This window comes from Brassica napus, chromosome C9 (assembly GCF_020379485.1).
Source record: "Brassica napus cultivar Da-Ae chromosome C9, Da-Ae, whole genome shotgun sequence".
Classification (NCBI taxonomy): Eukaryota; Viridiplantae; Streptophyta; class Magnoliopsida; order Brassicales; family Brassicaceae; genus Brassica; species Brassica napus.
The window spans coordinates 8,686,892-8,703,872 of NC_063452.1; the positions used below are offsets into that span (position 1 = coordinate 8,686,892).

Sequence of the window (16,981 nt, forward strand, 5' to 3'; positions counted from 1 at the left end):
AGTCACATTGGGTTGGATTTTATGTTTTTTGTTTTAAATAATTTTGCTCAACTTAATAAAAAAAGAATAAAAAATAAGACTAAAGGTGGATAAAGTTTACGGCAAGAACGAAATCGATCCGCTTCACTTTTTGTCCCGATTTCGATTCATGTCATAAACAAAGCTAAACAGATTCAAGTCGTTCTTTGACTTCCTTTCCTTTCTCTGAATTAAAATCTCCTCCAAACGGGTCTTCGATTTATGTATTTGGGAAGACCGTCTTCGCGAACGAACTCCTATCCCGTGATTTACTCCAAGCAAAGGCGATTCATTTAATTGAAGGTGCAAACCCAGAAAAAAACTGTTCAGATCTTAGGTATGCTGATCTATTTATGCTTCTTTTGTATAGATTAAATTGATTATCCAAGTTTTTCGTATGTGCATAATTAGATTCAGATGCCCAAGGAACTCATGAAGTGCCTGAGCGGTAGCCTCTTGAAAAGAAGGAGATTCATCAAAAAAAAAAAATTGGACATCAGAGATTCTTTAATTGAAGGTAAGAGTAGATTCAAGTATAATATAAGGCTTATAACACTTGAAAAAAAAACAGTTGCAGCGTACAGCAATTGAAAGTTCTTTAACCTTCTAAAACACATACGTTGTAATATAAAAAAATCCAAAACTAAAACCTTAATATAATAAAATCCAAAACCAAAATCTTAATATAAAAAAACCCAAACTAAAAGCAGACATAGAACTTGCATAAGATAGTAAATCAAAGTCTTCAGCTCTCTTGCTTTAGACTCAAAGTGTAGTGAATGGAATCCTGGAAAACAAAAATTAACATTACCAATGAAAATTGTTTATAAACCCTGTCTACATGATATTCACATTATAAAATAAAGGTTTCCTCAATAATATTAAACTTACAATAATATTATCCGATCAATATCATCAGAACTTGGAAATTTAGCTGTCGGATCCATGAATAGCAAAATATGCGCATGTGAAAGGATTATCATTATAATATATTCACACTCCCTTTGTAACTTACTTAGATTTAAACTCTTCAACCTCAGTCATGTATGGATTCAAACTGACATCTGAAACATTATACGCATTTGAAATGCTACGATCATCTGCACAAAGATGGACAGGAATTAGTAAAAGAGATAAACCTTATACATAGTAGTATACAAAACAAACGACATTAAATATACGTACCTTTTCATACTTTTATCTTCCCAAATCTCAACACACAAATTAGTGCTTCATCACGACGGGTCTGCATCGCATTACTCACATCAGAAGCAAAGCTTCCCCACAACACAAGTGGAAGACGAACATCCCTACGAAAAATAAAAAATGTAATAGTTAATATTGCAAAATAAATCAAAACGAAATCATATACACTCAAAATTGGTATGTACTAATCAATATAGAAAAGGGATCATGGTTTAGAATAATTGTCTTACTCAAGATCACGTAGTTCCAAAGTAATATTCTGGGTATCTTTTCCATTCACCGACAACACATCAACTTGGCTAACTTCCACTACCTGGCCTATGACATCTGCAGAACGGGAATTTATATTATAATTATAATCGTAGAATAATAGCTAGAACAAAACTGACAGAAATAATTACTTACCAACCAAATGATCCGAGTTGAGTGTACCATCAAGAATCTCACGGTAATTAACAGGTTGAAACCCATTAATAGCTCTTGGCAAATCCTCACAGATTTTGACACGGGTAGTCGCAAGGAAACTGATCTTGTAAAGATGATTTGTTGTTCTGTAGGAGCCACATGAGTGATTTAGTGATAAGTTGATCATCATCTTTGTTTTCCCTTCAGCAAGAAAGATATCGAACTGGTTAACCAATTCTTTCTTCACAGTTGCATGAATCTTATCACCCTGTATAAATATACACGACATTAAGAATAAGTACAAAATAAATATGGACATAACAGACCAAAAGAAACGATTAAATAGAGTTTTATAAAAACTCACATTACCATCAATAAGAACCATCTCTATGGACTATGGTTAAACCACCAGAAGCAGTAAACTGTTTCCAAAGGCGTATGATCTTCATCCTGATCTTCCACATTGATTTGAAGGGTTTCAGATCAGCAACTGGGTTAAAGCCGGCCATTAGAGAAGTCTGAAAGTTGTTATGGAGTATTATTGGGTTATAGAGATGAAGAGGAATGATGAAAGAAAAGCAGAGAACGGGTCACCTCTTTTATAGTCAAACCTAGCGATATTAAGCCGATCTAAATTTTCATATATAAATTAAGTCGAATGCCATATGTAAATTAAGCATCTCTGTTATTAAGGAAATAATGTATTTTGTATATTGAGCTTACCGCATTGTAATAGATGTATGTACCATATTATTGACCCATTTAATGTCATGTAATAATGGAAAATTGAATGCGTTAACTTGGACAATACTCCAAGTAAAATAAATGCCACTAATAACAATTTATGAGTTATTAATGCTAAACGTGGACAATAAGGCTTATTGAGATCAATGCTTGTCACACGGAAGGAAAATTGCGTTTAGAAAGGACCAAAAAAACAAAGCATCCGCAGTCTAAGAAGGATTTTATATTTATTACTGAAGCCCGATTGTATAAACTATAACAGAAAATAATTTGATTAGAAAATTCGAACACAAACATTATTAGACTTTAGAAAACGAAAAAATGACTATATGACAACGACAATAACTTATAAATGTAAATTACACATGTTATAGATTGTACGTTAACTATGTTTAAGGTTGAAATCCAGAAACTTTTCTGATCCAGACAAAGAAATACTAAGAACATATACCATATAAACATGTATGGTAGTAACAAAGCATGCACGATAATTTTTATAAACTTGAAACCGTTATATTATTTTGTAAAGGTGACTTGGTTAGACAGTTATTATAATTATATAGAGGATGCACGTTAGTTATTGCTTCCACGTTTTAAATTAGTAATGTTATGGAATGTGTAATTATGGTAAGGGAGGTCCAATGTAACAAAAAATGTATTTTCTCTAGTAAGATCTAAGTTTTTTAATTAGAGACTCTGAGAAGCCCTGTGAAACTGACACCTAAGCACTGATTACAAAGTCATAACTTAAAAATGTTTCTCCTTTAATATATAGGGGATTATTTTTCCATCAATTTATTAACATTCCAAACTGTCCATACTCCATATATTATAAATACTTCACCATGTACCTCTAACGTCCATAACATTTCTTCAAACAAAACCCAAGTTTCAGAGAAAAAGGAAAAGATTAAAAATTAAATAATGACAATAAAGAGGTCATCTCAAGCAACATCGATCAAGCAAATCTTAAAGAGATGCTCGAGTCTAGGGAAGAAGAAGAACGTCAACGGTTGCTACTATAATCAAGAAGATGATAGTTTTCCACAAGACGTGCCAAAAGGTCATTTTCCGGTTTATGTTGGACCAAACCGAAGTCGCTACATCGTTCCCATCTCGTGGCTCGAATACTCCGAGTTTCAAACGTTGCTCCGACTAGCCGAGGAAGAGTTTGGTTTTGACCATAATATGGGTCTTATCATACCCTGTGATGAAGGGTTCTTCAGGTCTCTGATCTCCATGTTCAGATAAAGTTCGATCTAAAATATCCAAGAAAGCTGACTAATAGCTACGTGATGACCAGAAGAAGATCCGTGTTAGCAAGGCATCAACCCGCGGGTTGGGTTTTTTTGGTTCTTTTTTTTCTTTCGAAGACGAAAATTTGTAATAGTTGGAGTCTTTTTTCCCTCAAGTCGGCGTGAAAGGTTAGCCGGTGATCTTGAGAGGAGTAGCTAGTTAACTTCTATAAATACGTTGTGATCAATTAAAAAAAAATCTACATGTTCTTTAATAATCCACAATATATAAATGTTCCAAAATCAATAATTCAGGTTTGAATCCGTGTCATTAACTAGGTATGTATATAAACACCTTTCAATATAGTCTCTACTGCCAAATTTTAGCAAAAAAAAAAAAAAAAAAAAAGTCTCTACTCCAAAAATAGTAGAAAGGGATAATAAGTACGACTATCATAGTTGTCATCTATAAAATTATGATTGTGTATATCAGAATGAAAAAAGGTCAATATTGTACTTCGGTATGTGTATATACAATATTATCCAAAGTATACTGTATACTTTGACAAAACTCTTATGAATTCGGGTATTGGTAAAACTTAGAATCGAGTTTCATGAATTTAGAAAAAAATATCTAAAGAATTTAAGAGAAATTGTTTAAAATACCATAAGTTGACAGCCACTTTTAAAAAAGACACCCAATCAAAAAATTTCTAACATTTAGGTTTATGGTTAATTGATTATTTCTTAGAGTTTATTATTTAGTAGGTGGGTTGGGTTTGTAAACTTCTATGAATATTTTAATAAGTTATGTTTAAACATTTATTAATTATTTTTAAACATTAAATTTTACGTTTTATAACACTTAAAGTATCTATGAAAATAGGTAAATTTAAAAAGTGGTACCAAACTTGTGGTAAAATTGAAATTCTTTAGAATTTAAATAAATTTGTCAAATTGTAAGGTATTATGTTTCAAATGCAAGCTATTTCCGTATCTGTTAAAATAAACTAAAGCGTTTCAAACAAATAATTCTTTCATTGCGCACATATGCACACATATTATAAATAAGACGAAAATTTGGAGCATGTTTATATATTAGGCCAAATTACCTGTTTGGCAATCTTAGGTTTTATCTTTACTAAATAAAAAGCTACAATCTAAAATATTTTATTCACAAAATATTTGGAACATATCTTTTTATATAATAAAATAAATTATAACAAAATTAAGAAGGTGGCGGAAATACATGTGTCACTTTGACATTTTTCACACAGATTAAGAAAATGGCGGAAATATATGTAAGTTGTTATTAATGATATCTCTCTGACCAATAGTATTTGAGATAAATAAAATTATTTATAAAATCAATGTAGTTTTCAATTAATTTTTAGCTGAAAATAAATATAATTTGCATTGAAATTGTAAAATGATTTTTTTTTAATAAAAAATGTTAAAGTGACAGTTATTGTGAAACATATGGAGTAATAATTGTTTCAAAATAGCATTAATTAATGAGAAAAATAATTAAATGATTTCACTCTAAATCCTTATCCTAATCTTATTTGTTAAATATTAAACCTTAATCATTAAATCAAAATAATATATATATATATATATATATGATAATTGTGAGGATTCGGTGACCGAAGTCAGTCGAGTAATTCCACGAATCCCGTAGCATCCACGTATTCTTATCATTTAAAGCAGTTCGGGTAGCCAACGGATATCGAACTGCGGGATAGCCATATCGAGGTTATCTCTCAAGCACCACTAGCCCAACCTATTGATTTATATATATTTAATTAGTTAATATTATTTTGAGAAAACTTTTTCTTATATGCTATTTTGGAATAAATATTTGTTTAGTGTTATTCTAGAGTGGTTCTCAAATATTTTATTCTTTTTTTATTTAGTAATACAATTCTCGAACTATCAGTTACCGTATGTTTCATATTTCTACGGTGTGTCTGGTGAACTCAAAGTAACTGAGAGTAATTTAAATAGGGTAACAAAGAGAAAAATTAGCCCTTTCTCAAAAAAAACAAACAAAGAGAAAAATGGTAAGCAACGAAGATATTTTTGATTACTTAAAAATAAACAATATGCTTTACTTGAACATAAATGAGAGTAAAACAAATAAAATATGATTAATTGTTTTCATCTAATTAATAAAATATATGTTAAACTGGTGAAAACTTTTTCTGCGCCATAAAATTCTCGCTATTGATACAAACACTTGATGTACATTAAACTAAAGAGATCATGGATCAACACTTTTGACTTGGTGATTGTGGTCGGATGGTAAGAATGTGGGGCTGGGACGCTAACACGTTTCAGCTTTGATCCATCTGTTGCGCGAAACTAAGTCACAATTATCCTGATACTTAACATGGACCCATGCCTTAGAACCTGTTTGAATGCCCGGAGAGAGGAACTTTCCGTGGGCTACACCTCACTTTGAGAATTAGTCTGAGTCTTTCCATGGGTTTAGAATATCTCCAGATTAATAAAAAAAAGGTCTACCAAACACAACTATCTTATTAAAACTCAAGTACAAATTATGTTTGTTTGGAAATATAGATATCAATTTTTTTTTTAAAGTTCGTTTGGAAACATAGATTGCAACTTTAAAAAAAGTTTGTTTGGAAACATGGATTGCAGTTTTAAAGAAAAAAAAAGAGGTTTGTTTGGAAACATATATTACAGTTAAAAAAAAGGTTTGTTTGGAAACATAGATAGTATACTACAAAAAAGAAGAGTAATGGACTTATATTTTTAAGAAAAATTAGAAGTCTATTATATTATGAGAAACTATCGATTTGGTACCTAATCGGATTCGGTTCAGGTCTGTTTGGGTTTCGGATTTCTGGGGTCAAAGATTACAGCCCCATTCGAATATTTCTAAATTTCAGTTCGGGTACGCTTCGGATTTTTGCGGGTTCAATTCGAGTTCGGATAACTCATTTAAATTAATTTTAAAATTTTAAAATTCATTATAATCTTTAAATTTCACAAAAACTATAAACAAAATAATATATTAAATATAAATTTGAATAACATATGTCATGATACCTAAACTTAACATATAAATTAGTTTAGTGCAAATATTTGGATAGAGAATCAATAATTATTTTAAATATTTTTGGTGTTTTAAGTATACTTTTACTTTGATATTTACAATTGATTATTTGTATATATTTTCAAGTATTTAAACCAACTTAAAAGTATCATGTATATTCTAGATGTTTTTATATACATTACATCTAAAAATAATTAATATATAAGTATATAAATCTATTTCGAATACATTCGGGTACCCGAAATACTTCAATTTGGATCGGATTCGATTTCAGTTTTCCAAAAACCAAAATTGAATAATTCAGATATTTAATCAATTTCGGTACGGGTTTGATACTACTTTTTGGATTTGGATCGATTTGGTTCTTCAGATTCAGATATTTTTTTCAGCCCTAATATTATTGACATGAAAAACAAATAGAAACATATTTTTTAAAAAAAATATACCTGCGCGGAGGCGCGATCAAATTCTAGTTCCCTTTATTTATAAGCCCTTAACTCAGTTACAAAATATAAAAGAATCTTCCGTAACATATTAGTTTAGTTAATTAATTTGATGTGTCATTATCCTTGGAAATTATGTATTTGATAAAATACTCAGTTACAAAAGATAAAATAATCTTCCGTAACATATTAGTTTAGTTAATTAATTTGATGTGTCATTATCCTTCCCGAAATATAAATTATGTATTTGATAACATCCATAACCACTGAACTATCATGTCATACAGAATTAAATTGGTATAATGTCATACAGAATTAAATCATGCAAGACATGTTTACTCATAGGCCTAGGCGTTCGGGTAACCGTTGGCGTTCGGATCGGGTTTTTCGGATTTTGGTTCTCTTTTATAACACCTACAAGGTCCCATTCTAGTAGATTTGCAAGTACGGGCCGGGTTCGGATATAACACATTGGGTTCGGATCGGTTTTGTATCACATCATAGAACCCATAAAGTAATCTTATATATCATTCGGATTCGGGTTATATCAGATCGGTTCGGATATACCTGAAATATAATCTAAAATTTAAAAGTAAAACATAAGAAATATATATTTATTTATATATAATTAAGTATTTAAGATAGTTAATTAAAATTTAAATACTTATTGTTAGATAACATATCAAAATAAATATGAAATTGAATATTTGAAGTATATATTCATGTTTCATATAATTATATTGTATATTATTTTGGACATTCGGATCGGTTTCTTCGGATATTTTTTTGGATTTTTCGGTTTTTTCGGTTTTACGGGTTACCCTTTCGGGTTCGGTTAATAACACTTCGGGTTCAGATATGTTTTGTACCACCTTACAAGACTCATTCGGGTATTTTTTACATTTCGGACCAGATATGAATCGGGTTTTCAGTTCGAGTTCGGTTCGGATTTCAGGTTACAGATATTATTCCCAGGCCTATTTACTCACATTAATCTCCTTCATACCTTAAAATGTTTTTTTTTTTTCAACAATAGATCAGATGAAGTGGATACAAGTCATATATTGTATATAGTTTTGACTCTCTCTCTCTCACTTAGTCTCTCATTCTTGGTCATTCTTGTATATTATAAAAATGTTCACATGTCTAGTTCAACAAGCTCATAACTATCACCTTGTCTGGGTTTTACATTGCAAGAACATGAAACTAAAATACTAAGACCAAACAAAGGTGCATTGTCTGGTCTGCTCAAAAACTAGCTTGCCCATAGTTCCAGTTTTGATCTTGAGTTTATGCATTGTCTTCTCGACATTGATGTGTACATGTTATAAATGCTAGTTAACGATATAAAAATATTACTATTTTAATGTATTATTTATTCTCTCCAAATATTGTTGTTATTTTGGTGTTTATGCATCAAACATGATAACATTGTTGACATCATAGATTTGAAACGATTACATTTCTTGTACTGCGGTAAGAAAGCCACTCTTGTTGTCGGAAATGTCCTCCCGCTTAGAGCTATTCCTGAAGGGGCTGTTGTCTGCAACGTCGAGCATCATGTCGGTGATCGTGGTGTGCTCGCTAGAGCTTCTGGAGATTGCGCTATCGTTATCTCTCACAACCCGGATAATGATACTACTAGGTTTGTGTCTGCTATCCAGGAACCATTATGTTGAGATTGTTTGGTGAAGATCTTTAGTCTTTTAGATGCTTATCACATTTGGCCTGCCGGTTCGGATAGAAATTCAATTTTTTGGTTCAATTGGATTATTTTGACTTGAAGTTTAGTTGGTCCGGTTAGTTTGGTTCGGAATCGTGGTTTAGATTTGTTATGGTTTGATTAGAATTTATAAAAAAAAAACGAATTAACCTATTGCTGAAACAAACTGATAACCGAACCCAAAACCCAAATTTTTGGTTTGCCCGGTTCGGTTATTTTGGTGAAAATTAAATTTTGGAGTCAGTTTGCCAAAGATTCTACTTTTGATACTTGATTTGGCACAATATTGAATTGATTATATGTATTGACAAGATCAAGTTGCCATCTGGATCGAAGAAGATTGTCCCGAGTGGATGCAGGGCCATGATTGGTCAAGTTGCTGGTGGTGGAAGAACAGAGAAGCCGATGCTCAAGGCAGGAAACGCGTACCACAAGTACCGTGCGAAGAGGAACTCATGGCCTAAGGTTCGTGGTGTGGCTATGAATCCAGTGGAGCATCCTCATGGAGGAGGTAACCATCAGCACATTGGTCACGCGAGTACGGTTAGGCGTGATGCACCACCAGGACAGAAGGTTGGTCTTATTGCTGCTAGGAGAACTGGTCGTCTAAGAGGTCAAGCTGCTGCTTCTGCTGCCAAGGCTGACTAGATTTTCATTAAGATATATATTTGTTTGAGTTTTGCTGGTGTTTCCTTTTGGTCTTTGGTTGCGTTCTTAAAATCTTTGTCTAGAGTCTGTTTCTCTCTATCGATGCTTATATTATGCATTTGCAAATTTCATTTCCCAAATCTCTCGTCATTAAAATCAAGACTTGTTTAATATCTGACTAAGAAGAGATCAGGTAGATAGAGTATGAGAAGCTGAGCTTTCCATCAAGGACACAAATAGAATATTCAAACTGCATCTAACCGCTGGACCTTTCTCCAAATCTCTTCACTATTTCGACATTGGCAAATTCGCCGCTACGTGAGCTGTACATGCTTTATTTCGCGTGAGCCGATTGTTGGGGTTTAGTAGGCCTGGGCATTCAGGTCGGGTTGTTGCGGATCCGGATTCTTCGGGTATAAGAGTTTAGAACCCGATAGGATAATTTGAAATTTTCAGTTTGGGTCTTCTCGGGTCCGAGTCAGGTCGGGTTTTAGATAGTTGGACCCAATAAGATAATTATAGTTTGTCAATTCGGATTCGGTCCGGTTACGGATCGGGTTCGGTTCGGGTCATGTCGGGTCCAACATAAAAAATACCTAAAACACACAGAAAAATACCTAAAAATATTTAAATACTCAAAAAATATGATAATTTTTATCTAAAATCCGATCCGGTGACATGAAAAATATCTGAAATTTTATCTGATTATCCGAATTATATTTTTGAAAATCTAATTTTTTTTATCAGAAACCCAAAACCAGTGTTTTTAAAACCGGACCGGAAGCTGAACCGGAAATATTTTGGGTCACGGTTCAATATGGTTCGACCGGGTCAAACCTGGTTCAATAATATGGTTTAATATTTTTTTAGTATGTAAATATAAAAATAATATTAGTAAACATGATGCATAGTTAAAATAATAATCAATTTTGAACATAAAATATTATAAATATAAATTAGTTTTTTGTTTATATGGATGGTTTATAGATTTTTGATAGTTTTAGTGGTTTTTATTGGTTTAATAATTTTGAAATATAATCCAGCTATGTGGCCGGTTCATGGTCGAACCAATTACTAGACCAACCCGGCTATATAACCGGTTCATGGTCGAACCCGGTCCAACTATCGGGTCGGTCCGGTTTTAAAAACACTGCCCAAAACCATACCCAAAAACTAAAATTTGAAACTTAAAAAAATACCCATAATACCAAAAATAAACTGAAGCATCCATATAAACCTAATATATAGTAGAAGTTTCGGGTTTTCGGGTACTCCACTCGGGTCTCGGGTTCGGGTCGGGTAGAATCCTTCACAACAAGATCCAATAGGATAAAAAGATCGGATCCGGGTAAAATGCCCGGGCCTAGAGTTTAGTTTACAAAGCAAATTTATTTTGGTTCGATCGCTTTTAGTTTGGTTCATTATAGCGGACAACCAAACCGAACCGCAAATAAATTATCAAAAAGAAAAAATCATACAAAGGAGGACCCTTCTGAATAAGACAGAGGGACTTGAAGACTTTTCAGGTTGGCTAATGAATTTCAGGAGTGACTTTTGAGCGACTCAACAAGGCTTTCATTCATGTGGAGAGGTTCGACAGTTAGAGAAGACGACGGACTCTGTAATGGCTTCATCACAGATGACAATCCTTTCCTTGTCTCCTTTCGCGATCCTCTTCTTATACATCTCTCTGCTCGACAAGACCGTATCCATCAGATTATCGAATCAGATCTCAGATCCCGTCGTTGATTCTCCCGATCGTCCCTTGAAATCGGCTGTCTTCGCTCTGGGAAGCTTCTGGCGATCGGAGACGGCGTTCGGCTGTATAAACGGCGTCGTGCGAACGACAGCCGGTTACTCCGGCGGAACGAAGGTGAATCCGGAGTATAGAAAGCTGGGTGATCACGCCGAGTCTGTTCAGGTTCCTAGTCTGAGCTTTGATCTCACCATGTTGTTCGATTTGGTATTTATAGATTATCTTATTATTAGGTTTGTGTGAGTCACAGGTTGAATATGATCCAAGGGTAGTTGGTTATCGTCAGCTCTTAGATGTATTCTGGTCTAGTCATGATTCCAGACAAGTGTTTGGACAAGGCCCTGATGTCGGTAATCAATACAGGTAACTACATTTTCTTGAGTTATCTGAATTAGTACAAAAGCTAAAAAGATCCGAATCTTTTTTTTTTTTGACACAGATCCATTATTTTCACTAATTCTACGGAAGAGTTGAGGTTGGCTACTATTAGCAAAGAAAGAGAGCAGCTTAAATCAAGAAGCAGCATCGTCACTACCCAAATTCAACAGCTAGGAACGTTTTATCGCGCTGAGCCTGACCATCAGGTTCATCTTTATCTTCCATTTGCTTTAAACAACAACTCCTTCAGCTGTTAATCCATTGAGTTTCTGTGATTTTGAATACGTAGAAGTTTGAGCTGAAACAGCATCCATTCCTTCTTCAGCTCATTGGAAACATGGCAGAAGAAGAGCTCGAGAGATCAGCTCTAGCCACAAAGCTAAACGGTTATGCAGCAGAGCTCTGCCCACCAAGAGTCCAGAAACAAATTGACTCTAGAGTAAACGAGATTATTAGAAAAGGTTGGCCGGTCTTGAAAGACATCTAATATAGGCCCTGTTTGTTTCTTCGTTTAGATGAATCCATTCAGCTGATCCATCTATGTGCTCCATCTAAATGATCCATTCAAATTTTTGGTCATGTTTGTTTCTCCATTTGGATGAGTCATTTGAATGAACCATTTGAATGAATTTTATGTTTGTTTCTCCATTTAGATGAATCATTCAAATGAGTTTAATAACCAAATTACATATATACCCATGTTTTGATTTAATCATATATTTGATATCAATTTTAACTACAGAAAATTTTATTATTCATTCTAAAATATATTTACACTGAAATTATTTTAAAATTAGCATTTTGACATTTATAAATTTTTATTTCATATAAATTTCATATAACTTTATTTATAAAATAGACTCAAATTTTAATAATTTTTTAATAAACTTTCAAACAACTCTAAGTAGATATTCAAATTTTAATAAACTTTCAAACAGTTCAAAGTAGATATTCAAATAAAGTAGATATTCAAATGCCAACAATAATGTTTATAAAACTGAAATTTAAAAAATGTCTAGTATGGAAGTCTAGTTCCTCTTGCCATCTCCATAGTAATACAGTGACACACACTCTCCATCAGTCTATCACCCTGCGGAATGTATCCAACATGCTCTTCTTGATCATCACCATGCTGTTCATATGATTCCACTCCTTCCCAATAAGAAAAATCAGTATCTCCATGTTGTGAATCTCGAATAAAGTTGTGGAGGGCCATGGTTGCTGTCACAATCTTTATCCATTTCTTCAACTCATACTTGGGACGCTTTCTGTCTAAAACTCTCCACTTGGCTTTCCAAACACCAAAAGTCCTCTCAACTTCATTAAGATTTCCTTTTCTTTCATTTCCTTTCAGCTTCTCCTCAACTCTCAGTTTGAGGTAGAACCGGGTTTGCTCATCAGTCCATGCCAGGGACTAACATTCAAATATTTAATACCAGAGACTAAACTAAACTAAGAGAACCATTCAAATATTCAATACCAGAGACTAAACTAAACTAAGAGAACCATTCAAATATTCAATACCAGAGACTAAACTAAACTAAGAGAAGCATTCAACAAGCATACAAATATTTAAAATATACTCACATCAGTACCAGGGACATATGTCATTGCAATCCAAGTAAACTGCAAGAAACAACCTGCCATATAAAGAGTTTCCTCGTCAGTGTCAATGTTTCTTGAGCACATAAACACACAAGAGATGCTGTGATTGAAAACCACACATAATATGAACTAAGAATTGAACTGAAGATCGACCATTAAACTCAAGAGACCCATAAGGCACACAACATTCTAAGACACATACGTAAAGATATGTTTATCAAAAACACATGACCAAACGAGAGCTAAAGATATGTTTATAAATCCTATGAAACAAGAGCTAAATATATGTTTATAAATCCTAACGAACACTCTTCACAGCAAACCCATGAATATCCAGCAAACCCACCAAGTTCATTAGAGCATAAAACACAATGTTGCTTTATGAATACAAGCAGAACATATACCATAAAATAATTCACAAGCTATGAGATTTCACAAGCTACTAGTGAGATAAGCTAAGCTAACAAGAAACTTGAAGCATACTTATGTAATCAAACCAAGCAAACCCATCAGTATTTCAACACATTCTCAAGCATAAACCCATGACAAATTCAAAAGGGAAATCAATACATAACATAAACAGAAGCAAACCCATAAACGAATTCAAACATATAAGCATAGATCTACGAAAAAGAAGATCAAACCGGTGAGAGAGATGACGAGACGATGAGATAGACAGCGAGAAAGAGACGGCGAGAGAGACGGCGAGAAAGAGACGGCGAGAGAGAGAGGATGAGAGAGAGAGAGAGACGGCGAGAGAGAGAGAGAGAGAGAGAGCGACGGTGAGGTGAGAGCTTCAAGCTCCTTTCATGGTGGCTAGAGAGAGAGGACGAAGAGAGAGAGAGAGAGAGAGAGAGAGAGAGAGAGAGAGAGAGAGAGAGAGAGAGAGAGAGAGAGAGAGAGAGAGAGAGAGAGATGGTGAGGTGAGAGCTTCAAGCTCCTTTCATGGTGGCTAGAGAGAAACTGAGATTTGAGTTTGTCGCAGAGAGAAAGCTACGACGGAAAAAAAATGAAATTAGGTTTGTAATATTTGAGTTTTTTCAAGGGCAAAATCGACATTTGGATATTTCGACTGAATCATCTCCATCTAACTGCTTCGTTTCGGTTCATTCAACTGAACCATCTCCATCCAACCTAATTTTCGAAAATAATTCAACTGATCCATTCGAATGAGTGATGTTTTTTGTGTCCAAACGAACAACGCGCTCAGCTTCAGCCAAATGATTCAGTTGAATGAAGAAACGAACATGGCCTATATATGTCACCTGATTCTCCTCGTCTTGGTTTCGATTGATAGTATCTCGAATGTAAGTTTTGGTTCATTCTTTTGCCCAGGAATATTGGTTGTATACTTATCGCAGCAATGTTTGCATGTGTTGTCGTCCTTATCACTCGCATAGAATAAGGTTCTTTGTTTCCCTGTAAACAGATTATTTGGACGTCCATCTTCTATCTTATTAAAGTTATTTAAATATTATTTGAAATTAACTTTTACCTCATGTGTTATTTGCAAAATCAACTAATAAAAATCATCCCACTTTTAGACAATTACACATAATTTAAATACTATTTATTTCTTCAGTTTCATAAAAAATGTCATTTAAAAACAATTTACGGTGATATTTATGATAATTAAATCATTTCTTAGATCAATGCATTTTACTGTTATTATTCATTTGGAAATAAATATTAATTGTATTGAAATTTTAAAACGACATTTTTTTTGTAGCAAGCAAAATGTCAAAGTAACGCTTAAAAAAAACAGAAAAAATATATTTAATAAATATAATAATTAGTTAGAAACATTTAAATAATTTATAAAAAGAAATTAAAAATATATATTACGAAGTGTTTTGAAGGTTAAATACTTCAAATATTTAATTTGCATAAACTAAATTTAATAGACGAATTAGCTTATTTGTATTTTTATAATATAGAAGTGCATTTGTTTAAATTAAAATTAGTTATGTTATGAATAAGTTATCTAATACAATAAAGTTGCCTTGAGTCTCTCCTCATGAATCCACGTCATCTATTAGCATAGGGCATTTGTTGACACCTGTCGTGCTCTCTTTAATAACTATCAAGTATCGAACTAAAAATCTAATATTAGGCTTTTCAAATAATCTAAACCCAGAAAAAACTAAAATTTTAAGCCCACCAACAATGTGCAGATCAGAGTTCTTCTCTGCTCTGCGTAGCCCCCCTCGAATCTGATCCCCTTCATTCTGGTGACGGAATAACTCCTATTGATGATGGGTGCAATCAATTAACCCCACTATCTGTTCTTCAATGCCGACTTCTCACCTCCCACATCAACGGATGCTACTATATCAAAGTGCTCATGAGAAATCACAAATCTTCTTCAAATTATAGTAGCCTAAAAACCCTAGAAGAGTACCATAAGAATGCAGTTGTTACACGTCTTCTGCGGTTTTGGGAGGCTAGGAATGTGAAGAAAGGACGAGAGCTCACGTCTTCCTCGATGAGAAGGTAACCATTAATCAACTTCGTTAGCTGTATTTGTTCCATATTTCTGCTTCATCTCTCGAAAGCTGGGAATTGAAAATCAACTTAATATTTTGCAGTCTACGCTGGTCCAAGGGTCAATTGGTGCTTATAGACTAAACCGGTCCTTACAAAAAAACTTATACCATAGCAAATCTAAATGTTTCTCTTACAGTTCCCTGATTTCTTGCATAACATATGCTCTGTTTTCTTTGTGTATGTAGCTATACTTAAAGGATTCTCAGTTCAGAGAAGGGGACAGAGCAGAGTATCAGTTCAGAATGACAGCTACTGTACTCGACAATGTAACTCAGGTTCCTCTATAGTTTTAAATCCATTCTTGAGAAATTCCTTCTCGGATCATTAATTGATGTGTTTATAAACCTCCAGGTTACTAATCTATTTTAAATTCAAGGAACTCATCGTAAAGGTTTCTTTGAATCGATTAGGCTAACATGGACTAAACTCCTGAATGGTTTAGTAGATTTTATCACCAGATAAACTTACAGGTTACACACTTTTGCTAGAATTTTCTGTTGATTTACTTTGAAAATTAATCAATACTCTATGCAGAAACAAATGTTTAAGTTTCTTCGACTTCAGCTGTCATTTTCAATACATGTGCTTAAGCTGGACGGTTATGTTCGTTCTCCTCCTCGCTCTCTTCCCAACCAGTAGGGTAACAGTAAATGACTGATGCTTGGAAGTTAAAAGTGATTGAGCTTGAGCTGAAAAGTGAAAAACTGGCCAACTATCTTCTGTAGGCATTGTGGGAGAGCTGCGTGCAAGGGAACTTCTACACCAGCACCCTGTGCCCAGAATCTCTTACGGCAACCAACGTCCGCCTGTTCAGCGTTTTGTAGACCAGGTTGTGTTGTATCTGGATTCAAAATTAAAATGCTCAAATAAATCCAACTCTAACCTTCATAAGTCCACGCTGAGAAGGTGATGATCACCCGACATGCCTGGTGCTGTCAGCAAAACTAAACAGCCTACTTCTAAGCTGAACAAGAGTGGACCAGAGAACAAGACAAAAGCTGGTGACACATGTTGAATGCGAAAAATCCTGCTAATTGCCAGTTTAATGATTGCAACTTCTTTGATTATTTTGAACCAAGCGTGTGTATATAATTCATTTTGTTTCAACAATACTTCTTCTTCTTTTTCGTGAGGAAAACAAATAGTAGTATTTTATCATTAATTAACTGAGTAAGAAAAATATTTGTTTAA

General features: G+C 33.7%; 4 protein-coding genes and 1 long non-coding RNA gene across 7 annotated transcripts; 4 read left to right on the forward strand and 1 right to left on the reverse strand.

Moving 5' to 3' along the window:
• Window positions 1–1,029: 1,029 nt before the first annotated feature.
• On the reverse strand, window positions 1,030–2,014 carry LOC125592454 (replication protein A 70 kDa DNA-binding subunit C-like). Its single transcript, XM_048767633.1, has 5 exons — window positions 1,994–2,014; window positions 1,630–1,897; window positions 1,455–1,551; window positions 1,240–1,328; window positions 1,030–1,118 (listed from the first exon to the last, which is right to left on the reverse strand). Exons 1-5 carry the CDS (start codon window positions 2,012–2,014, stop codon window positions 1,030–1,032), a joined length of 564 nt encoding a protein of 187 aa, XP_048623590.1.
• Window positions 2,015–3,085: 1,071 nt separating this feature from the next.
• On the forward strand, window positions 3,086–3,943 carry LOC106399633 (protein SMALL AUXIN UP-REGULATED RNA 10-like). The gene has a single exon (XM_013840092.3). It carries the CDS (start codon window positions 3,298–3,300, stop codon window positions 3,622–3,624), a length of 327 nt encoding a protein of 108 aa, XP_013695546.1. The 5' UTR covers window positions 3,086–3,297; the 3' UTR covers window positions 3,625–3,943.
• Window positions 3,944–9,147: 5,204 nt separating this feature from the next.
• LOC125592899 (60S ribosomal protein L8-1-like) lies at window positions 9,148–9,644 on the forward strand. Its single transcript, XM_048768535.1, has one exon. It carries the CDS (start codon window positions 9,220–9,222, stop codon window positions 9,502–9,504), a length of 285 nt encoding a protein of 94 aa, XP_048624492.1. The 5' UTR covers window positions 9,148–9,219; the 3' UTR covers window positions 9,505–9,644.
• A 1,317-nt stretch (window positions 9,645–10,961) lies between these two features.
• LOC111209302 (peptide methionine sulfoxide reductase A5) lies at window positions 10,962–12,286 on the forward strand. Its single transcript, XM_022709040.2, has 4 exons — window positions 10,962–11,425; window positions 11,511–11,623; window positions 11,700–11,844; window positions 11,928–12,286. Exons 1-4 carry the CDS (start codon window positions 11,129–11,131, stop codon window positions 12,123–12,125), a joined length of 753 nt encoding a protein of 250 aa, XP_022564761.1. The 5' UTR covers window positions 10,962–11,128; the 3' UTR covers window positions 12,126–12,286.
• Window positions 12,287–14,144: 1,858 nt separating this feature from the next.
• LOC106385906 lies at window positions 14,145–16,981 on the forward strand. 3 transcript variants are annotated; one of them, XR_007329276.1, is made up of 4 exons: window positions 14,145–15,736; window positions 15,832–15,875; window positions 15,976–16,065; window positions 16,142–16,981. It is a non-coding gene; the product is annotated as an uncharacterized LOC106385906 (long non-coding RNA). The 3 variants fall into 3 exon arrangements; XR_007329275.1 differs by having other exon boundaries at window positions 15,976–16,056; XR_002656448.2 differs by having other exon boundaries at window positions 15,976–16,981.

What these genes read in the sequence shown, in the direction of transcription:
- LOC125592454 (XM_048767633.1), bottom strand. Translation starts at nt 2,014, where the DNA reads ATGGTTCTTATTGATGGTAAT. An exon ending in TTGGAACTACGTGATCTTGA is followed by an intron (nt 1,329 to 1,454) that starts GTAAGACAATTA and finishes TATTTTTCGTAG; the next exon opens with GGATGTTCGTCTTCCACTTG. An exon ending in TCGTGATGAAGCACTAATTT is followed by an intron (nt 1,119 to 1,239) that starts GTGTGTTGAGAT and finishes ATCTTTGTGCAG; the next exon opens with ATGATCGTAGCATTTCAAAT.
- LOC106399633 (XM_013840092.3), top strand. Translation starts at nt 3,298, where the DNA reads ATGACAATAAAGAGGTCATCTCAAGCAACATCGATCAAGCAAATCTTA.
- LOC125592899 (XM_048768535.1), top strand. Translation starts at nt 9,220, where the DNA reads ATGATTGGTCAAGTTGCTGGTGGTGGAAGAACAGAGAAGCCGATGCTC.
- LOC111209302 (XM_022709040.2), top strand. Translation starts at nt 11,129, where the DNA reads ATGGCTTCATCACAGATGACAATCCTTTCCTTGTCTCCTTTCGCGATC. An exon ending in GATGTCGGTAATCAATACAG is followed by an intron (nt 11,624 to 11,699) that starts GTAACTACATTT and finishes TTTTTGACACAG; the next exon opens with ATCCATTATTTTCACTAATT. An exon ending in GCGCTGAGCCTGACCATCAG is followed by an intron (nt 11,845 to 11,927) that starts GTTCATCTTTAT and finishes TTGAATACGTAG; the next exon opens with AAGTTTGAGCTGAAACAGCA.